This window comes from Lepidothrix coronata, unplaced genomic scaffold (genome assembly GCF_001604755.1).
Source record: "Lepidothrix coronata isolate B3197 unplaced genomic scaffold, Lepidothrix_coronata-1.0 Scaffold28, whole genome shotgun sequence".
NCBI classification, from domain to species: Eukaryota; Metazoa; Chordata; class Aves; order Passeriformes; family Pipridae; genus Lepidothrix; species Lepidothrix coronata.
The window spans coordinates 2,139,858-2,163,453 of record NW_016690208.1 but is presented as its reverse complement, the minus strand read 5'-3'; the positions used below and the strand labels follow the sequence as shown (position 1 = coordinate 2,163,453).

The window sequence follows — 23,596 nt, the reverse complement described above, 5'->3', positions numbered from 1 at the left end:
ACAAGGGACTGTGTCCTGTAGGTCACTTGAAGATACCAAGTGCCATAAAACCAGCAAATAACTTACTCTGAGAGACCCAGAGCACTGGGAGATTTGCTTATAGTGACTTGGTAATTTAATAAAATGGCAGGACTTGGGGGGGGAAAAAAAAAAAAGTGTTTTGAGGTGATGAGTTTTCCCAGCTGCATTTGCTCTGATGAACTGTAATATCCAAAGCCAGACATCTCTTCCACAAAAATAAGAACTTGCCCCTAATATGTTCCACTTTGGAAGATATTGTCTAATACTATTTCATTCCAGTAAGAAATGAGTTGGAAGTGCATCTAGCAAGACTTCTGAGGAATGCCTCTGTGTCATTTACATAATGCCAATCCTTGTAGCACTTGGGCTTTCATTTAGTAAGTGCATTGCTTAAGGTGTTGGACTGCTCCAGAAGTCACACTTTTTCTTTTTTTTTAATTTAAATTTTTGTTTATTTCATGAAGCTTGAGGTGATTGTCAGCATTTGTTGCTGGAGATCCCACCCTCCTTGTGCTAGGTGGGTACTACACAATCCAGGCACTGATGGCCCATCTTGCAAATTGTGTAGTATGAGTTAAAGACAAGCAAGATTGGAAGGATGAAGCACAAGTCACACAAGGATGTAAAAATTGCACACAGCTCTCAAACCTCTCCCATCTCATGACTCTTCTGGTCTGGGCTAAAACATAGTAATTTCTTTTGTGCCCACATTTGTTATGAAAGTTCTTACATGTGAAATTGTAACTACTTAATAGTTACTGTACTCTGGGTCAAACTTAAAAGTAGAATAGAGATCATCTATTTTATTGTATCTTCTTACATTGCAAATCAATATACTGTGCTGATAGACACCCAAAATAAATTGCACTAGAATTACAGTGTTCCCTGGATGCTATGAAAAGTCTGTGTGTATGACAGGCACATTTCAAAGAATTGGTTTTTTCAGTGTGCTAATTAATTCCCTTCAAATAAATAGTCATGCAAGAAAATGAAATACAACATCAATATTTAATGGTATCTGCTTAAAACTCTCCCGGTCTAGACTTCTGAAGTTGTGTGTGGGTGATATTCACACATCCCTGATAAAGGGAGGATGGAATGTGTGTGTTTTCTTTTCATTTAAGGAGTGAATTACTCCTTAAAAATGGAATTATGAGGTGCCCTACATGGTCTTGCTCAAAAATAATGTAGAAGCAGCTTCATCTCTGTGGAGGCCGTTGCTGTGTGAATCCTCTGGACGCTCCCAGAAGGGGAGATTGTTTCCTGAATGGAGCAAGCTGGTCTCCACCTTGCAGGCTCATCCAGTTGAAGCAAGTGTGCTAAAGTAATTTTGAAAGTGGGCTGTAATTTCTCTCTTGCTGCAGGAAACAGTGAGCCCAAGTGACCGACATCTTATTCTGCACATCACACTGTTTCCTGTTCCTCTGCTGAGCAGAGCAGTGACGAGCTGACCTAAATTTATGGTTCTCCTGTGAGATGTCAGTCAGCTCTCTTGAGCTCTTTGCTGCAGTATTTTCATCTGTGAACTGTATTTGTTATTATTGTTGTGTTATCAGCTGCTGATGTTAAAGGGAGAATCGTTCTTCCTTTAGAGAAGTGAATTTGTAATCGATTTCCGTACAGTTTGTGGGCAAGGTTTATTCCACACAGACCTGCAGAGTTGGGGAATCCATTACTTTCTGGGCAAACACTTGTTAAATTTCTTCCCACAATAGTGATAGAGAAGAGCAGTACTCTGCTTTGCCACCCTCTTTTTATACTTCATGGTTTGTTATTGCTGTGTTAGGAAAACACAAGTAGCAGGCTGTAGTGTAAGCATTCCCTCTGTTTATTTGGTGGTGGTGGTGTGGTAGCCTTCTACTTGATCTTGCAGGAACGTGAGAAGAGGGGAAATCAGGATCACATATCTTTAGTTTCAGACGCAAAATTCCACCCCATGTGCTCTGTGTGCAGCACACTTGTCTATGCCATAGTCTTAATAAAGCAGTGAATTAAGAAATATTCCTCTAAAACACAGTGTCACCATGGTGACCCAAACTTAACCAGGATCTCTCTGTTACGAAGATTTTAATAACATTTAACCATGGTTTGTGTTAGTCCTTTGACTAATAACATCACACTGCATGTGGTGTGGTGGTCTTGGTTTTGTTTGTCTTCGAGACACAAGAATTCTTTTTACTGCTGTCCCAGTAATCAGTCCAAAGTCCAGCAAGTGGCTTTGCACTTGAAAAACTGTAGCACCCTTTCAGGAAATATCTGCGGCGCCTCAGATTTTTTCAGCCTGCCAACACATTCAGAACACAGGACAAGCAGCTTAAGATCTGAATGAGATTGTTCACCAAATGAGTTGGTGCAGCATATTAATTTGCTAGTGCTTCTAAATGCCTGCAGTGTTACAAGAGCCTGCAATGGCACTAAAATACCAGGAGCTTTGTTGGCTCTAAACTCCTTAAAAGAGAGTTTTAAATTCTTGTCTGCTTGCCGTAGCCTTACCAGCTTTATAAAGAATTTGGGGATCTGTGTTTGAAAAAGGTTGTGCGTCCTGGGCTTAGCAAAGTTAGTAAGAGCTTTTTCAGGTGGTATTAGTTGTCTTGGAGTTGAATTGTGCTCTAGGTTTTCCTGTATAGCTCATTATATGAGCCTCCTATTAGTGCTTTCATCTAGACGCCAGTGGGTACATTTATTGCGTGTTTTGATATGTGTTTAATCTCAATGGAGGGTCAAGGATTTATATTGAAAAAATATTTGCCTTTGCAGTTAGGTAAACTAACATAGAGTGGTTTTAATGAGGCTGGATGCAGTCAACCTGATTTTATGTGTATTTTCGGTTTCATTTTGAGTTTCTAAGTTAGTATTTAAGTGCCAGAGTAGAACTGATATGAACGAAACCATTTTTCTTTTTTTTTTGTCTTTTGTAGTGAGCCAACGCCCTCCTCCCCCAAAACCTGTATTCTGCCTGGCAGTTGTTGGAGAGGGATATAAATTGCTTTTTAAAAGTACAAAAAAGTTAACAACTTTAGAAGTCTATTTTCAAGGTCTTAAAATAGATGCTTTTATTTCGAGATTGAACCCAAACACTTTAATGAGAGCTGCCTAGATGGGAAATGCAAATGATATTACCTGCTGCAGGTAATAACATCCATCCAAGGTTTATGAACTGATTCACTGTTCAGAACTGGGAATTGAATAAAAGGCTGTTGCAGCTGCATGGAATGAAATTTTAAAAAACCGAAATCAAACATTCAGTGCTGTCCCTTGTTTCACTGATCCTGGATTTAGGTGAATATGGCAGAAGCAAGTGGTCAGACTGGTGTGACATACGGGTGGTTTTTAGTCTTGGCTCCAATAAGCACTGGTTTAAATTGTGTAGTGCTTTTCTTCACAACTGTGTCTAAAAACTGGATATAAAGGAGATTCTTCACTGCTGCAATTCCCATCAGGATTGTAAAGATGTGTGTTTCTTCATGCGTCGTGAAGGCTTGGAATATATGTCATGGTACCATCATTGTTACAGCATGACTTATGAAATATTCACATGGGGTTTTTTTGGAACTTGAGGACTTGAGACTGCTGTCACAAGAAAACTAGATTAGCTCCTTTGCTCAGCTGGGCTCGCCTGTCCAGCTCAGGAGCAGAATATCCTTGCTGAGGGAAGCAGTCCTCACTTAAAGGATCAGAGGAAGCTGCTCTTGCTTAGTATGGTGAAGTGCCATTTATTCCTGATGCTTGTGTTTTTTTCCAAGTCATATTGGTCAAAAGAGAGTGTAATTGTTGATTTATTTCCATAAAATACTCTGTCTGTTTGACTCCGAGAGGCCAGAGGCTGTGTAGGGAGCCAGGCCAGAAGGTTTGGACAGTCAGCAGCTGCCCTACTTTCTAGAAACTGTAATTTTAGGTTGTCTTGGCTGGCACAGCATGGTCAGCACACTGAACTTGAGCTTTGTCCATTGGGGCTGGGAGTGTGGCCACACTGAGCATCCTTGTGGGACAGCCAGCAAACCACCGGGTCTCGCTCGCTGGGCTGTGGTTCCCCACGTGTCTCTGACTTCTGAGAGCTGCTCCCAGTTTTGGATCTGTTGGAGTACAGGCAGCACTTTGCACAACAGGGTTGCTGTTAGATCTGGGGAGCCTTTGCTGCTGCTGGAACTTCCTTCAAATGTTCTCGGCTCAGGTGCTTGGGCAGCTAAAACTGATGGATGAGAGAGAGAGCTGTGTTATAAAACTCCGGTTCTCTGATTTTCACGAGTGTCGTTTATAGGGTAGGAAATGCTGATTTCTTATGTTTTACAAGGCTTGGTGACGTGTGATCTCTCTGTTCTTGTGGGAATGTTTGGTTAGTGTGATGGAGTTAAATTTGCCTCTTTCTCTTCAGATGAAGTGTCCTGTGAAGAATGTCAAGTATCCTTGAGTGAGCAGCCTGGATGACTCCATGTGCTGCTCTATTGACTCTGCAAACCTGAAAAGTGTGTGGGAGAACTTTCTCTTGTAGTCTAGCATGTAATTTAATTGATGTTTGTTTGGTAATTTGCCTCAGATTAAATTATTTATTGTCACTACTGAACAAATGCTTTGTGTGCTTCTGGCGGGTCAGCGCTTTGCACAATATTTTCCCTTCTTTATTCCACCTACTTTGATGCATTCATTTGTTTTTGCTGTGATATTGAGAACTGAGAGAGGCTTCTGTTGGAAGGAAAGGCAGAGCCAGTGGAGTTTGAGAGGCTTTACACAGTGATTATTTAGTTAAGGGAAATGCAATTACTTTTCCTCAGATTTAAACTCTGATGTAACACGAGTTCACACTGTAATTAATGGGAGTTGTTACCTCAGGAGAAACTTCATAGAAATGGCCTCGAACTGAGCATGTGAGAACATGGGTGTATGCTCTCTTCCTCCAAAGGAGAAGAAACTGAAGTTATTGGAGAATCCTCATTTGTGGATGGCAATACATGCTTTGGTGCACAGGTGGATGATTCTGATAGGGATGTTAGAGGAGTGTCTTGGTTGCCGTTTTCACAGTGGTGTGAAAGTTGGGTCTTATTGTAATAAAAAAACCTCTATGTGACAGACCTTAATAGATGGATTTAAGGAATAGAGTCTCTACAGCTTTTCTTTGGCTCTTTGCTTATTTCCTATTTCTGGTCTAGTTCCAGAATTAATCCATTTTTTGACAGTGTTGCTTGACTCCACAGAGAGGAGTGTATGAGTGGGTAATTCTGAATTATGAAATGCACTTTGAAGAGAGTTTGTTAACAAATGTTGAAGTGACCGACTTTGTGTTGTTTGCAGGCATTTGAAATGTTATGTACCCAGACACTGTTGTTCAGCCTATTGGTTTAGATTCCTGAGCCACATATATGTCTGAGAATCCTCCTGTTTTGGAAACTTCACTATTTCTCAAACCAGAGCAAAAGCACCTAATCTAATTTCTGGGTTAAAAATGGAATGCAATGGCAGATAGAAATACTTAAGGCGTAGCAGTAATCTTTATTTGGTCCTGAGTGTGAAGTGGCCCTTGAAAAATCTAGGACTGTGTTTGTCATGTCATGGTATTTAAGGTATTAAATGCTTTTTGAATCTCATCTGCAAAGAAGTTTTTCAGCTGTTTGTTCCATTTAATTTGGAAACAAGAGGAAGGAACAGTCAGTTCAGATTTTCAACTTTTTGTTTGAACTTTAGGGAAGGGCTTTGGACACTCTGAAGTGTGTGTGGGGTATTTTTTATTCCTTAGTTATTGCCATTACTCCAATGATTGCAGGAGGCAACCTCAAGCAAAGCAGAATTAATAATTTTTACAACATTTTTCTTTTCCAAGTGTCTGCATAAACACCCCACAAGGACACTATGCCTGCCCTGGGGTTTGGTCAGTTCTGGGAGCTTCACAGCCAGAGGAGGAGGAGAAAAGGATATCAGGAGTAAAGGCTGTTCTGTTTAATAAATAAATACATCTTTGCCTCAGCATCTGTATAGGAAAGAGCTTTGCATACCTACTCAGTTCTACACCCAACAGATGATTTATTTAGTGGAGATTAGAAGATGAGAAGTTTTTCTGTTGAGAATACCAGGCATACCTGGCAAGATTTCTAGTGTTTTGGGGTTTTTTTAAATGTAACCCATTTGGGCTAACTTTGACAGAAAGATCAAGGACTCTTACTCTGCAAAGTTTAACAATGTCACTGATTGGTTTTGAAGTGGTTATGTTAAAATAACCAAATTTTAACAAAACCAAACAACCCCCCCCAAAAACAAACAAACAAACAAACAAACAAAACCAACAAAACCTTACCCAAATATTAGTTCTCCAAAGAATTCAACAGAATGGGATCGAAATGCAGGATTTTCTAAACTCCAGCTGTGTGCTCAGAGCTGTATCATATTCACAAAGGATTGATATTAATGACAAAATCATGTGCTTTGAAGATACATAGAACAACTTGGATATTCTACATGGTGAAGCCACTGTGGCGTTGGTTTGCAAAGAAGTTGGGCAAAAAGCTAATTTCTCCAATATATGTTCCCACAGTTTGAAGTATTGTTCTTGTGGATAAGTTTCTGCTTTTGTAATTCAGTATGGTTTTGGATAAGAGGGCAGAATTGCCTTTTTTTGTGTGTGTTCTTTTCAAGGCATCAGCAGGCTTGTTTGTTTTTTTATTGTAGTTATCCATGCAATAAGCAGGAACATCTATGGCTCGTTTTTAATAATTAGTTCACAGCTGCCCAAAGGGGAAACTGTGGGCAAGAGCTCTTGTTGATCTTTTGTTTTAACAGCTGGTATTATTAAGGGAGAGCTTCACAGGCTGAGGAAAAAAAGAAAAAAAAAAAAGAGGATGAAAATCAGTCAAGAGTTAATCCAAGTTGTAGCCAGACACCAAAAGATTTACTGGGAATTAGTTCTAAAATTGCATTTGTTCAAATAATTTCGGAAGGAGCGAATGGGTGTGTATTAAATCGGGGAAGTGGGATGGTGCTGGGGAACAGTGAAAAATTGCAACATTTGTCAACTGAAAAACCTTCCTGGAACAACAGCAGCGTATATTTAGCATTGTTACCATGCTGCAACTCCTGGGGGAGGCAGCTGGGGTCTGGAGCTCTGCTGAGGCTCATGATTTATACCCTCCCAGCCAGCAGAGCCCTCCACACCAGGATCTGCTCATTCTCAAAGCCCTTGTTTATAACACACGGAGCAGAGAATCCCTGTGGGTCCTTTCAGTCTGCAGCTCTGGATACTGTCAGCAAAAACCAAACCCTTGTGCCATTCCTGTTCCCCCAGGATGAGCAGAAGGATGAGGTTAGCATTGCTTTGTTTTGTTCCTTTTTTTTTTTTCCTTCAAATGAGTTTCCTTGGTATAATTAGTGCTAATGGTAGACGTGCATCATCTCTCTGGCCCCAGTAGATTTTAGTAGTTATGAGCCTTTGCTTAGCTAATGAGTCTGGATTTTAAGGCCCAGATTCTGCTGTTAATCCCCATACCTAGCAGGAATAAGTTCACTTAAATAAGTTGCACTGCACTGGTGTCACCAAAAGAAACAGCATGTGCATGTTTGTCTTCAGTTTAAATAACTGAACAAGTACATAAAAAGGTTGAAATGCACTCAGTCCTTCCATAAAAATACTCTGGCCTTACATTTGGCATTAGTTGGGATTTCTCTCTTATTATCTTGTTCTTTAAGAGCTTTCTTATATCCTGGGTTGTAATTTGCACATTATAATGTATTTTGAAACAAAACCGTGTCTTGTTCTGGGGTTTCTTGCATGTATTTTATAAGCAGAATTGTATGTTTGAAAAAGAAATGTTCCTTTCTGAATGGGCTGCTCATGACAGATGGTTCTCATTGTGGCAAAGTCATGCAGTGCCTCAAACCTCAAAATGTATAAACTTATTTGAAGGAAATGAATCGTTGCTGTGGCCTGGCCATCCATGAAAAGTGTCTTTGGACATTGCAAACAGTGGGGTTTGAGCCTTGCCTTTTCCTTATTCAAAGAAAACTATAAAATGCATTTTCAAGAGCCTGAAATTGTGATGCCTCTAAGGAGAACATTTCCTCTTTCAGATTTAACACGATTTCTAGGTGGGTTTCCCACTGATAACAGCAGGTGATGCCTCAGTTTGAATAACACCAAAATAGCACCTGTATAATGCTCCACACTAGATGGACTTCTGTCCATGCTGTCCAGAGCATGTAACCTACATAATTTCTCATCAAAAATTCCCTTGTTCCAAGAAAACCAGGCTTCCCATTAGCTTTTTGCCTGCAAGAGGACCATCTTATTGTCTCTATCCAGTATTCTTTGGCTCAGTTGCTGTTTCTCTTAATTACCTGTTGTTCATCAGCTCTGTCCTGCTGCAGTTGAGCTCTCACATCCTCCTGCCTTCCCACTTGGCAGAATTAATGGCTCCTCTCTTGTTGCCTTACCTCTTTCAGCATCTTTTTAAGCTGCTGCAGTACCAGTAACCACATCCTCTCTGGTATGGAACATCTCCTCTCTCACCTTCCTTCCTGGCTGCTGTGGTAACACCGTTACTTGCTCTGTTGCCATTGAGGGACCACAAGTTCTGCTTTACCACATCCTCTGCAGGATACAACAGGCATAGGGGGAGGAGAAGGCTTGGTTTGACACCAGGATGGCAGAGGTGGAGGGTTTGGGGCTCCAGTTGGTTTGGACTCTGGTGAGGAAGGCTCTCCTGTAATGATAAGAGCAGCCCTTGGAGCCAAGACCAGGCGGTTTCTTGCAGGATCACCTGCTCCTGGAGCTCGTGGCCTCAGTAACTCAGAGGCTTCTGGCTGCTGCAGAAAGGAGCAGTTTCAGTTCATGGTTTAAGCTGTCAGCAGAGAGAAGGAGACATTTAGTGTGTATGTGAACGCCTTGGCAGTTGGTGACAGCAGTTGTACTCACAGGGCAGTGCCCTCCTGTGAACCACGTGCCCGGTTTTGCAAGGCTTCCATAATAGGTGTTAAAGTGGGTCACCACTGCCAGCATGTGGCTGTGCTCCCAGTGGCCTCTCCAGCAGGCAGAGGTGTCCAAGTGCTGACCTGTTGCTCGGTGCTGCTGCCCAGGGAGCTGCTCTCCCTCCCATCCCTGCTTTGGGAGCTTGGTGTTGGGTTTGTGCTGTTTGCTGTCATGAGCTCTGTAACTACCACTGTGTTTTAGGGTCTGCTGTTGTGCATCTCCTGTACAACATAACCTACACCAGTACGAAGACAAGCTCAGCCTTTCATTAGTGGGGGATGTATCTATGCAGCTCTGCTGCAGGTGGGTCTTTTTTTTAGATGTTACAATGGAATTGGTTCCCCGTCAACTCTGGAGATCTGGTTGTGCTCCCAGGACTGGGCAGGAATATTCATGTTGCTCTCCAGGTTCTGGCCTCTGCACCAAGTGCTCATGGCTTTTCTCAGAAGTGCTTCTTGTTTAAGCCAGGTTTCCATCAAGGTAGGGCTGAGGCACGGCCGAAACCTGCTCGTGGGACAGCACTTGGGCTTAATTAGCAGGAGGGGTCACTTGAGTTTGTGGAAGGTGGTTTTCGGGGTGGGGATGAGTGTGGTTGGTCTCAGGAGCAATTATAAGGGTTGCTCTTTGTTGCTGCCCTTTGCTGTGCAAAGGGCCTTGCTATTATATTGGGGCAACAGTATTTTAAATCCAAATTAAAATTGGCATAAATATTAGAACTTATTTTCCTTTACAGCTTCAGCAAAATGCTGAAGAGTAAACATTTCAAGGCTGAAATATAACCCAGAAACTCCTTAATTCATAGTGTCTACTGGAACAAGCAGGACAATTAGAGGTGAGTTTATCTAGCAACATAAAAGGTATTTTAACATAAAACATAGTCTGTTTCCACTCTTGATTGCTTTCGGGGAATTCCCCCTCACGCAAGTTTGAAATACACTCAGTTCCCTAATGATGCAGCAAAGAATCTTATTTTTGTTTCTGTGTTCTAACTAGATTGAGTTCTGAGGTGACTAGAAGAGATAGAATAGTTAACCTTTAGAGCTTTACGGAGGAATTAATTTAGGAGATGGCGATGAAAGGAAGATGGAGATGTGCAAGGAAGATGCTGGGTTTTTTTCCTGGGCTATTTATTATTCTTCTCAAGCAGAATTATGCCTGTTTAGGGATCTTGGTGAAAGGTCAGGGAGAATTTATTTAATATTTAAAGGGTAAAATGAAATTATGCATGTGGACGGAGAAGTGATCTGCATGAGAAGTGCATGTGATCATAAGAGAACCGGATACCCGGGGGAATGGAAGGGTAGGTTGAGAAAACAACCAGCAAAGCCACAGCTTTGTGTGAGTCTAAAGCAGGCAGAGATGGTCTCCCTGCCCCATCGGTCTGTCCTCCATGGTGCTGTCAGTGCTCCTTGTCTGTGCTGCCCCAAGGGAAAGGTCAGTGTCCTGTGCTCCGTGTAAAACAGGGATGTTTGTTTAGTGTCCTTAACTGAGGATTTCACTGACTGTTGCTGACAAGTATTGTGGGGGAAGTTGATTCTCATCAGTAGTGGCTGACTCAACAGATGCTGAATTGCTTTGGTATTTTCTGCTCATCTCTGTTTTCTGGAAGGCTCTTGCAGTGGTAGCCTATATTTTATGCGTTTTCTTTCATTATTAATTTGCCTGGAGACTGTTAACATTTGCATATAGCTTTATTGTAGGTCCCTGAGGATCTGTGATCTGAATTCCCGTGTATTCTGCTGCACTGTAGTGCCATATGGGACCTACCCGAGCCTAGGCAGCTCTCATCATCTTGTTAATTATTTTTATAATTTGAAGTTGTTAAACCATGGAGTCTAAAAATGCAATTTAGAATTTGAACACTGTAATGTATTCTTGATCTTCACTTTAATTCCTTTTTGCTTATGAAAATGAATGAGAGTCTTTAAAAAAAAAAGGGGGGGAGATGTTGGAGGAGGTATGAACCAGAGGTAAAAATTAGTGTTTAATTCCCGTATTCCTGCTTCTATTTCTAAGGACAGTGGATAAACAACTAATTTTGTGAATTGAACTGTCTGAGAAGGAGGCAGTAGAAAGTCTTCAAATATTCTTGACCCATTTAAGAATCATGGGTCATTTTTTGTGTTGCTGGCTTAGAATTACGGGAGGAGTATGCTAAATATAAAGGCTTTGCTTTTCTGTTATTAGCATCTGAATTTTCAGCACACTCTTTCTTCACTCCTTGTCTCTGTATTAACAGTCCTCTTAATTTCACACTCCTGCCCTGCTAGGTGTGAAAGCAGCAGAAAGGGTGACAGTGACAGTTCAGCCTGGACACTGGTACAGTAAACACTTCCAACTCAGCCTAATCTGGGCAGGCTTGACAGGATGATTAAAATTGCAGAATTAATTGGTAAATTCTCCCAGAATCTACTGTTTTGTTCACACTTGAAACCAAGTAGGAACCCCGGGCCTTGTGACCTGGCTGTGTGGTGGAGCTGGGCCAGGTGAGTGTGTCTGGCTGCAGAGAGACTGAGGCTGTAGCTCAAGAGAAGAGTGATGATGTTCCCTTTACTTCAGTCACTGTTGATGCTGAAGCTCCTTGGTGGCAAATTAAGGTCCATCACTGGATCTGAACACCCTGTGTTGAACTATTTTGCAATAGATGGAAGCGCTCTAGAAAGGGGAAGGAATCTCTTACTGAGCTGATCATCAAAGACCACATGAATAACACTTTATTGCTCAATAATTGGTTGTACTCCATGTTATATGGCTTAGAAATGGGAAGAGGGCTTTTGTTTTTCTTAATGACTAAGTTTCCTCTTCCCAAAATACTTTGCCTAGCTGGGGAATGTGACTTCAGGAGAGCAGTTGGGACGTGAGGGGATTTGACAGCTTAAAGTAACCATTAAAATGAAGCAAAGCAAATAGGCAGCACTATTTCCATTTTAAGCATTGTCAGGGTAACAAGCATGCAGCTGAATTTCAGAAGGAATGCATGGATGTGAGGTTGTTTGGGCAGCAGTAAAAGTACTGGGAGAGAATTAATGGAAACAGAAATGAAGTTAGAAACACTCTTTGCCTTGGGGTTAAAATATTCAAAGCATTCTGGGTACTTGGATGTCAAATTCCCACTCAAGTTAATGACTAAAGTTCTACTTTCCTCTGTTGAGCTTCAGTTTTTGTGTGTGTGCTCAAGAATGTGTTGAGCTCTGAAAAAGTAGGAAGATGCTCTTTGTTTTAAGCAGCTCGTAGCAGAGGCTCTGCTTTCCCACCTGTGTGAGTCAGGGGGGTCAGCTCCTGTATTCCAGCTCCTCCATCACCTGGGGAAGTGTTTGTACTGGCACAGGTTGCTGGCATTGGGAAGCAGGTGGAATCTGATGAAGGGGGGATAAGTTACAGCTGTACAAGTAGTTTAATTACGTGCACATCTTGATGGTCAATTAGAAGTCTGTTCTTTTTAGTAAGCTGATATCACAGTAAGTACAGGGACCTGAAATTGGGAGGAGATGAGATTTGGCAGGTTGGAAGGACATAGTAGTATGAAAGTAGTGGGGGGAGCCTGCTGTGATACACAACACACTGTCAGTGCAGTATTTTGCTCAGAGTGTTCTTAGGTGTGAACCAGTCTCTGAGCCAAAAGAAAGTAGTGAATGCTTCTAGAAAATGTTTTGGTGTTTCCTTTTTGGAGAAAACAGGTGCAGTGTGACCTTTTGTTTCCCCCTCTCTGTGGTCTGGAGGGAGCATTTTTACTGAACATTGCATCATGTTTCTTGCCTTGTTTTCTTGCTTTTCTCAAATGCTAAAGCCCTGTGGAATTTATTGTCTTCTAATGTTCTCCCTAACTGGAAGGGTGAGGAGGCTGCAAAAAATGAACAGAGGAGAGTTTGTATGTTGAAACTGGAACCTGAAACAGCAGCTCATGGAGGCACCTGAGCCCTCTTCCAGCTGATGGCTGAAGCTGCAAACCTGCAGTAGCTAAAACCTTCAGCTGCTAAACCATCACTGGCAGGGCTGGTGCACTTTGTGCTGAAACCACTTGCTGTTCTCCTTAGACTCCAGAATAATTGAGGTTTCTTTTAACTCTTCAGTTTCTGTGTGATAATGCATTTTGGTAATGAACCTTGTCGAAAGTAGATAAATTTTTAAGAAGTCTTTTCACTATTGCTTATTTGAAGGCATGATATGGTTGTTAACTACTCTCAAAAAAATCTTCTTTTTAGAGATCCTGTGTTTGCATTGATTGCTTGTCTCCCTGGACTTTGGGATTCCATGAATTAAAGGTTATGCTGTGTGATCAACACATTTTTGTGTACTCTGTCATCTCTGTGATTCATTAGCTGTAGCTCAGAGCCTTTGCCTACCTTCAGGCTGCTGAGCACATCCATGGAATCAGGAAGACTGTCTGTGTGGAGTCCCTCTGGCTGCATTGTCCTTCCTTTGGAGTTTCATGCTCAAAAGTGTTGCCAATTTTACTGACTTTTTTCCCTCCTCAAGGAACAGAGCAAAGAGAAGGAATAATGGAATGCATGACCCCAGAGTAACACAGTGTTTTGGGGCGTTGGCTGCTGAGTGAAATGGCACTTGGGCCAACACTGTTCCATGCCCGGAAAAGAACAGAAAGTCTTCTCTTTAGCAAATCTGCAGAGAGCTAAACTTCCCCTTGCCTTGTGGAGGTCAGGGTTTGTACTTTATCTTGTTGAGGTTCTTCTTCTTAAAGCTTGGCATGGGGCAAATGTCTCAGCTCACTTTATAAATAGAAATTTAGCATCTTCCCCTGGTTGGTCTCTCTGACAGTGGCACTACGATGTGTTCCCCTTACAGTGCTCCTCAGGGAGTTGTATTTTGCCAAACTTGACATTGCAAGGCCTCTGAAACAGTCCAGCAGGTCCCTCTGTGGGATAACAGCCCACACTGAGGCAGTTACCTGGAGGCATTTTTGGATTTTTATTCAAACTCTGATCTAAATGATGCTCTGAGAATTGATTCAGGGTGGTGATGGTGGGAGGTTTGGACAAGCCACCACCAAGGTTGCCTTTTCAGGGTGAACCTGCTCCATCTTCCTGTGCAGTCAGCAGTCTGGATTACCTTGAAGGGCAGGATTTCCTTGAAAGGCATTCCTTCTGGTGGGAAACCTTGACCTTTCCTCTTTGGATGGGGTTACAGTAGGATAATAAGTTAGTTCCTTAGTACAGGTCTGATAAATCTGATGATGGTGGTTGAATTTGCTTACAGGGATTAGGGAGTGAATTTCCCTCTCTTGAGTTTTCCCTTCTCAAAGTCAGGAGTGTGTGAATGCATCTAAACTTGTGAGTAATGGACTGGCCCGTGGGGTATTTATTTTATATGCATGTATTTATGTTAAATAATGTAAATTGTGGAGGAGTAGGGTGTGGGAGAGCTGGAAGACCTTTTTATCAGAAACCTTAAAGAGGCCATGTTTGCACTGCTCTCCTGACACTGGTGCAATCCCAGAGATGGAGAAGTTGTATGTTTGAAGCAGAGAAGAAGGTGCCTCGTTGTGCTGTATTGTACCCCGGGCAGCACATTGTGTTCCTGCCTGATTTGAGGAGAGATCCATCATGTTACCCACGACTTTGTCTTCTCCCCAGCTGTGAAATTGTCTGAAATAAAGATTTGTATATACACAAATATGCACTGGTTTGGTCAATGTCTTCCCTTTCTGCAGAATACACACATCCTCTTTCTGAGCGACTGATGTTACGTTGGTTCAAGGTGATTTATGTAGCTGGAAGTCAGGCTTTTATTCTGTGTAGTTTACTTTTTTTTTCTTCAGTCACACTTAACCATTTTGTCATAGTTCTTGGAGTGCAAGGCTCAGAAGTTCTTTAAGATTTTTGTAACTTTATACTATTGCCCTTTTGCTGTTCTGCCACGAGTGCCTCTTTAATTGACTAAAACGGACATAATTTAAACTGAAGCTTGGTCTGGCTTGGCTGACTTGGTTTGAAATAGTACCTTATGCTAAACCAGAGCAAATACACAGATGCACAAACCCTGTGTGTCCTATTCCATGGGTATTTACCTGCTGCTTTAACTTGCTTCTTGTTAGGGTTTTGCAGATTTCCTCTAATACCATTTCTATTTCTCCAATTCAAATTAGTTAAAGCAGTTTTATTAGCAGGTTTATTTTTCTTTATTAGCTCCTGTGTTCAGTGCTGGCAGAATCTCTCCTGCCACCAGTGTGTAACACTGTCACTGCCAAGTGTGCCACAGAGCAGAAAGTGGTGTTTGACTAAAGCAGCATAATCAAAAACTAAGGCTTTGTTGTAGCATTCTGTTATTTTTCTGCTCTGTGTGTCGAAGGAAATGGGCTTTTATTGCTCTGCTAAGTCAGTGATACCTCTGCAAACTGAGTCACAAAGCCAAAATTTTGCAGAGAAGCATCACTTGTGTCAGAACCTTTTGGTAGATCTACCTTTGTGCTGCAGATGTACAAACTTACTCTCTCTATTCCCTTTAAACCATAGTGGAACCTGATGCCTAATAAATAGGCTGATATTAAAGCCCTTGTTTATTTTACACCGTGTTTCTGTCAGGATAAGCATTCAGAATCACAGTTTGAAATTATATTTCAAATCTTGTAGAAACATTGACTTCTACAAAACTGTGTGGAATGGATGACTGTGGAATTTGAGTGTTGTTGAAGTAGGCAAATTTTGAAAAATGAGGTAATTATAGGTTCAATCTGAAGATAGTAATAAACTGTCTCGGATAACTAATTTGGATTTAGAGTTGCTTAATTTCTCTTGGCATTTGCAAATCCCAGGCTGACTTGTGAAACCTTCTTGATTTTATTGAAAACATGTGTGACTGTTCTGGAGGGCAACAATATTTGAAGAACAAGGTAGCATCTGTGTATAAATGGAGGTAGACGAGAAAACTTACTGAAAACATAGCTAGTGTCATTTTTTGGGGGCATCATTTGTTAGCATGTGTTCTGTTTTAGAACAAAACAAACTGTAGGGGAATTAAAGTCTGTTTTAGCTTTCTAAATTATATTTTAAATTCATAACACTGACAAAGCTCAAGTCTATATTTCTCAGACTAGGATAAGAATTATTAATTGAAAGTAGACCTCAAATTCATGGAAGTGCTTTAATTTTTCAGAGTAAAATAAAATACTACAAAGAGTATCTATTTCTTATCCTTTGCCTAAGTTTGTCTTTATATTAGAAGATGGTATTTAGTAGAAATGCCAGGATTTCTGGAATGAAACTGATTCAGAAATGAGGAAGGAAGAATGTTACTGAATGGATCTCATGTTAAAATACAGATTTCCTTTGATTTAAAAACCTGTGTAGCTACAAAATATGTCTAACTGTGGTGATGGAAAATATTATTAACACTTTCTATATGGCAATACCTTGTGTATTATTTTTAGTTATCTATGTTCAATGAGACTAAACTATTTTTTTTTTTTTTTTTATTCGTTGCAGGACCAGTTTGACAACTTAGAAAAACACACACAGTGGGGTATTGATGTTCTGGAAAAGTACATCAAGTTTGTAAAAGAAAGAACAGAGATTGAACTCAGCTATGCAAAGCAGCTTAGGTAAGTTGGTATGTAAAGTTCTGGACTTAGAGTTGCATCTGTTCAGAGCCTGTAATCAACTCTTAAGTTTGCTGTGATAGTGGTGATTTGGTTTATAATAATGGCTTTCAGAGAATAGCTTTGATTTAGAGATTGGAAAGCAAAAGTTCATTTAAGATACTATTTTATTATCTCTGCTCTGCAGAAAGAAGGGTTATTTAGGTGACTGCATAGCACACTGGGGCTTACTCACGATTTATGCATGATTAATGGCTCAGGCTTTGAGGCAGCATTGTAATATTTTCCATGAAATTAGGGCTGCTGTGTGTAAATGCTGAAGGGTTTAAGAATTCAGGAGAACAATGATCACTTGTTAGGCAAAGTTTAGGTTTTCTTTTACTCAGACAGGCGTAGGAGAAACTGCAGGTCAGAAAGTCAGACCCAGCCCTTGGAAGATTTGTCTCTGGAGTTAACCAGGTTGCAGCCTGAGATTTGAATTACAGCCTTGTAATCTTGCCATAGGTCTTGTGAGGTGTCTCCTAAACAGAGCAGAGATCTTTGTGAATTTATCTCAAATAATTCCTGCAAAGTACTTTCTACATGTCTGGTTCCACCATCAGGTTGTCGATAGAGACGAGTGTGTGTGAACCAGACAGAAAACCTATTCCTTGAGGTCAGATCCAGTGTAAATGGGGAAGGGGTGCTAAAAACCCTCCCACAGGGAGCAGATTTTACCCTGCTTTTCCCAGCAAGGTAATAAAAGCTGAGAGGTGATCAGGGTTTAGAAGGGACAACAACACACAGGCAAGTCCTGCTGCTGCTGAGGGGCTGTGGGGCAGCACTGTTGGTAGCCACTACTTTTAGTGATAAACTGGGAAGTGGTGGAGCTAACTGGGGAGGGGAGAACAGGAATAATTCTTCCTAACACCTCCAGTAAATCCACAACTTTTTTTTTTTTTAATTAATTTGCATGATGATAATACATATTAGAACTCCTTCCATCTTCTCAGCGTTTAGAGAGATGGGGATCCAAGGTTTCAGTGTGTCTGTGTAGATCTAAAGCACAGCGTCTATTTGAAAGAAAAAAAAAATCACCCAGAATTTGCTTGTGTTCAAGAGGGTTAGAGATGCACAATGGCCTGTGATTTACGAGGAACTGGTAGTGGATAAATCCCTGCCTTGGTAGGGATGTGCTCTCCCAGGGGAGCGCCACGAGGCTTCCCCAGGGTTTCTGTTATAGACAAGCAGGAAATAGAAGATGACTCGTGCAGGAACAAATTGCTCACATCCTATGGAGATGAGCAGAGATTGAATTACACAGGCAAAATGAGCTGGAAGAAAAGAGAGTGTGAGTGGACTGGGAAACCCCAGCAGAGTATCTGTGTGAGCTGGCCTGTCTTATGAACAATCCCCTGCCAGACTTACTGGGTTTCTTAGGACGACAAATTTCAGGTGTAAAGAGCATCGTTATGAAAATGAACACACAAACAAAATGTTAAAGGAAAGTGAAAGATGGTTTTACCTGTCACCATCTAGAAACTATGAGTTCCTGAGTTTTATATTTTATTCTGTCCTAGACTTCTAAAACAAACCTGACCTGTTTGTTTCTTGCCTCTCTGTATTTTTATGGTTTGAGGACAAATACATCTGTCCCTGAGGAGCTCTTAAACACAGGGCTGCTTGGAGACATCTGAGAAGTAAGAGTTATAAAAGAAAAAAACAAGAATGTTGACTTGTCAAATATTGAGGTAAAACAGTGCTGGACATTAAGAAAGAAGAATAAATCATGCATCTGCTTTTATTTAATAAGTCTCCTTGAGCCTGGTGCAAACCTTTCTTGTACCACATCCATTTGGTGCAGAAGGGCTGCAGCACATCACTGCATGTCATAATATGCAGAAGATACTATTAAAAACGAACAAGTTAACTCAGGCTACTCATGTGTACTGAACTCAGAATTTTATTTATAGTGTAAGGGAAGCTGCTGAAATTTATTTTCTTCTCTGAAACTCCTGTTTTCTGCTCAGTCCCTGGGCTCCCTAAATAGTTGTTTTTCCTCTTTGACTGTACATCTCAGCCTGGTCATCTATTAAAGTTTAATTGGCTTTTATTTAAAAGTGGTCCTTTGCTTCCTCTTTATAATCCTGCAAATATGGATGTTATTGATGTGCTGGATGCTGTGCTCTGAGTGCTGGGGTGATGTTTCCTTGTCCTCCTTCCCAAGTCACCACTTCCCTTACAGCACACACAGCTGAAGCATCACAAAGGATGTCAAAACCCTTGCCTAATGTGATGATGGATACACAGCCTTGAGGAAGATGTGTTGGAAAAAATGCTTAAGGTATCAGGATAATCTGAGAATCTGATGGGTGACAAATGTGAGAGAGAGAGGAAGATGTCAGACAAGTTGAAATAAGGGAGCAGAGAAACAAGCTGGAAAGGCAGAAAAAAAATGATATAGAGTGAAAGGCAAATAGAAACACTCATGGAGACAGATGCAAAGGGTAGCACAGAATCTTTCCAGAACTGGTGTTTTACTGCTGCTCTTTGTTATTATGTGTTAGTTCCCTCTTTAGTCACTGTTGGCACTGAACTTCTCACTGCTTCAGGAGCTTGAACATGGGAAGTGCTGGAGTGTGGGTCATGACACTGTACTGTTGCTGAACTTTTGCAATACTTCTGGATTCAGAATAATTTTGGGGTTTTTTGCTGTGTATCGTGGTTAAAATACTACATTTATTTTTGATTTTAGAAAAGGGGGAAAAAACTCAAATATATAGACTCTATTTAGGTGTTGTATAAAGTGCATAGGAAATAATGAAGTGTTTAACCCAGATGCTAATCCTTGTTAAGTGGTGGTGGGTTTTTTTCCATGAAAGCAGACTAGATTTTTTTTTTTTCCCTCAGCTCTGTAGCATTTCTGCACCTTTAAAGATCCACAAGAAGCCAGTAGCTGTGTATGTCAGAGTTAATTGGGCAGTGTGACAGTGCAGGGAGATGGAGTAGTGACTGTGTGTGAAAATGCCTTATTAGTGCATGTTTCCTTGTGGTTTTTCCTTTCCTCTTCCAGCAGGTGCATGGAGGGAGGCATTCCTGTGGTATGCAAAGGGTGATGTAAGATTTACTGTCATCATGCAGGACAGTTTGCAGAATTCTTCCCATGCTGGTGGTGTTTGGTGGAAGCTGCTGCCTGCAGAACTAGAGAAAAGTTTATTTTCTCAGAGGATGATCTGTGAGAGAAGGCAGAGACTGGAAGGGAGATCCTCATTTGGATCCCTTCCAGTTGGGATGCTTAAATTTTGAGGAACACATGTTTGTCTGTGCAAATCTGCCAGGGTTCTGGCTACTCCTCTGTTTGGGCAGATGCTCCTTAATTCCTCAAAGAGAACAAAAGGCATAAGAAACGTGAGATGAGAGGCCCTGCTGTCTCCCACTCATCAGTAAAACCAGCATCAACAGGGAATGGGTTACACCTCTGAAAAAGCAGTTTCTTTACAACTAAATGTGTTCTGGGAGGCCTCCAAAGAGTTTGGAATGGATAAGTCATTGAAACATGGTCCTCCTTCAGACAGTGATTCCACCAATGCTCCTTGTATTCTGCTTTTAATTGTTGAAACCACCTTGTAAAGCTGAAACAAATGGCTTCCCTTTCACAACAGGGTGAGAGGCTGCCAGGAGGAACATTGTAGTAGGGCTGAGTTTAGGACACAGGAGCACTGAAAAGGCTTTAAAACTGCTGAGTAAGATTTGTCAGCTCTCTGGTGAGCACTGGTTGAAGGGTGCAGGGAGTTGTGTTGTGCTGCAGTGCAATATGGATGGTAAAGCTGAGCTGTGAGCATCAGCAAGGTGAGGGTCAGGTGGGCAGCACTCCTTCAGGGAACCCTGGATTTGCTGCTGCTGAGGGGTTTGCAGGGCAATGGAAACCATATACTCACAGTCAGATGTGCTAGCAGTGATGTTCAGGTTTCTCATTCAAGCTACAATCACTTGAAGGGCATATTGGTATTTTAAAATTAAATCATTAACTGGCTGTGGGGTAATGAGATGCAATCATCTGTGCTAATTGGGATAATCAAATTTCACACTTCCCCCAGCATTAGTTGATAATCATAAAATGATCCCCCTTTTGCCATCTCAGTGCAGCTTCCCACAGCTTTATGAAGGTTCTTCATTTCCCTCTAATCATCCTGCTAAAGGCAGGCAAACCTGGGGCACTGTGAACCCATTCTTTGGGTGTTGCTATGACACAGTCAAAGCCTGATTTCATTCGTGCTTCTGGAAAGGTGTCAGGTCACTGCAGATAAAAACTGAAGTCCCCACAGAATGCAAAGCTTACCCAGTAAATTTTAAGGGATATTTTAAAATTTAATTTTGTGTATCTGTATTTTTGATTTTAGGAATCTTTCAAAGAAATACCAACCCAAAAAGAACTCCAAAGAAGAGGAGGAATACAGGTATGATCATGATCCACTGCTGGGTGAGCATGTTGATGGAGGAAGGGGAGAAGTTTGGGTCATCAATTAAGATTTGGCTTGTGAGGCAAAGATTTTAAAGTCAAATGTAAAAAATAAAGAAGTCATAGATGCAGAAACAGCCTTATGTGGTAGATACTAAGGAGTGGATCTTCAGAGTGTGGATTTGGTCTGTAACTACTCAGTTCCCTTTAGGTGTAACAGTTTCTGGATGCCTGGTTTGGGGCTTTTGTTTCATTTTTTGTTAATATGCCTTAAAAACTTTAAGCCAGACTGATCCTGGCTCTTTGAAGTGAATGTCCAAATTCATATCTGCTTTCAGCAGGAACAGAAACAGTCGTTAATTTTAGCATGAAACTTAAGCAGTCTCCCTAAGCATTAAATTACTCGAGCGGGCTGACAACACAGATTAGTAACTTACTAAAGGGATAATGTTCTAACACCACGGTGGTGTAGCAGGCTTGCAGAGCAGGGTGAAGGATATAGTTTTTACTCCCAGTATCCTGGGATGGATGGACACACAACGTGCTGCTGTTGAAGGGTGTTGCACAGCCTCACCTGTCCGCTGTTGATTCACCTGACAGACCACGTGTCGTTAAGAACACTCCTGCCCTTGATGAAAATAAAGACATTCTTTAAGGAGAACTTTCTAGAAGAAGACCTTCCCAACAGAGAGGCTGTAAGCCAGAGTGAGAACCTTTTTCCTTGGAGCACTGTGGCTCTGGGGTTTCTCAACCTCGGAGTGTTGCAATGCAGCTTTGAAGGAAGGCACGGCAGGGTCTGACCCTCAGCCTTGGATTGCAGGAGGCTGCTCTGCCTCTGGAGAGCCCAGCAGGAGCCTCAAACCCTTGACCTTGAAATTTGAAACATTTCAAATTACTTTGGATATGGATCCAGCTGGATGATTATATTAATTTAGATTTTTGGGTCAGACCCCCAAGCTGCTCTGTATGGGGGCTACTCCAGTATCTTGTTTAAGAGAGATAAGAGACTTTTTATTTGCTTTTTAATTTATTTTTAGTAACATTGTTTGGGAATCAGTTAATTTATGCCATTGTTTCCTGAGATATTGATATTTACACAAGGAAGCTTATGTTACCAGCACAGTGGCTGCTTTGGTCTGTACCCAGGATTAGGGATAAATCTGCCTTTGGACAGCTCTACCATAAATGGGTATTTTGAGTTTACTGCAACGTTTTTTGACGCATCTTTCATAGCTGGAGAAGAATATTGGAGCTAAATGATTGTATGTGATGTGGCACAGAGGATCCTGTGTGTCCTTTGCCCTTTGTAAATATAGTGTTCACCTCAGTGTAGTTTCTCCATGTCTCAAAACAATGTCTGGGGATTTGTCATGTGACCTTTGGGAGCCTCAGACGCTGCTTTGAGACAGCCTGGCTAAAAATTATCCGTTTTCAAGCTTATTGTCAGTCTGTAGTTCTGTGGATTTGATCCTCCTTTTTGTTTTGCAACTGGGATTTCTCTCATTTCACAGCTTGACTGTGAATGTTGTTGCTTGTACTGGGCTTTATTTTAAGTCTCTTTTTTAAGTTTATTCTGGATTTTTTTTTTCCTGATGCCTTTTTTATTTCTCCTTGTACCACTCCCTTTTATATTCTCTTAATATCTCCTCTTTACTTTGATTTTTCACCTTTAGGTGATGTTATCAGTGCAGGCCACTACTATATAATAATAATAATAATATTTAATAATAACTTTTCTGGAATGTACCAGTGTCTTGCTGCTGGGCACAGCCAGCTGGGGTGTTTAAATGCAACTCTGTTGGCACTGGGCTGAATATACCAGTGACATAATCTGCTGTTTCTTGTGTGCACAGATGTTTGTTTCTTCCTTTTAATAATACATGGAATGCTGTATAGGACATTATTTTATATTAAAAATAAACCTTGCAATGGAAGGTACTAAAAATATGGGTTGACAATGAACACCTGGTTAGTAAACTCACTGCTTCTTTGAAAACTTTATAAACTGTAGCTGATTTAGATTTAATTTACACTATGAAAAACTTTCTCTTCTAGGCTATGCTGGCCAAAATTTTGCTTGCTTAGACAGGATTTTGCCAGGTAGGATATACTGATGACTGTGCACTGAATTGTAGGACTCAAAAGAGTATAACTAGAAATGTTTGGTGAATAGAGATTAGAATGCTCAAGCCCCAGAGCTGTGCTGATAAAGAACCTGGCACTCTAAAGTGGTGATATTTTAAGAGCCAGTGTCAAACTGTCTAAATCGAGATAGATTTATCAGACAACTGTCAGTGTGTGGGATAGGCTTCCTTTGGAGAAATTCCTTCCAGAGAATCCGTGCTAATTCACATTCAGTCTCACATAGCCACACTAAATGCTCAAGGGGGATCCCACCTCCCTTTGCAGTGTGTCTGTGTGAAAAGGGAGGGACTAAGAGTAAAAATGCATTTTTGTCCTTTGCAGGTACACATCAACTAGAGCCTTCCTAGCCACTTTAAATGAAATGAATGACTATGCTGGACAGCACGAGGTCATCTCAGAGAACATGACCTCTCTTATCACTGGGGAGTTAACACGCTACGTGCAGGAGCTGAAACAAGAGAGGAAATCGGTAATTGATCCTTTTTTATTTATT

At 41.2% G+C, this 23,596-nt stretch overlaps 1 protein-coding gene across 23 annotated transcripts in view; it reads left to right on the top strand.

Moving 5' to 3' along the window:
* Positions 1 to 23,596, top strand: part of FNBP1 (formin binding protein 1) — a 96,135-nt gene that overhangs the window by 14,516 nt on the left and 58,023 nt on the right. For 12 of the 23 annotated variants that reach the window (XM_017810130.1, XM_017810129.1, XM_017810145.1 and 9 more), the window contains exons 1-5: positions 10,317 to 10,402; positions 16,408 to 16,523; positions 20,900 to 20,956; positions 23,014 to 23,058; positions 23,425 to 23,572. In XM_017810130.1, the coding sequence (XP_017665619.1) occupies positions 10,328 to 10,402; positions 16,408 to 16,523; positions 20,900 to 20,956; positions 23,014 to 23,058; positions 23,425 to 23,572 (441 nt within the window). In that variant the 5' untranslated portion in view covers positions 10,317 to 10,327. Of the gene's footprint in view, positions 1 to 10,316; positions 10,403 to 16,407; positions 16,524 to 20,899; positions 20,957 to 23,013; positions 23,059 to 23,424; positions 23,573 to 23,596 lie in introns of those variants that run through there. The other 11 variants (XM_017810147.1, XM_017810146.1, XM_017810142.1 and 8 more) reach the window with 2 other exon arrangements.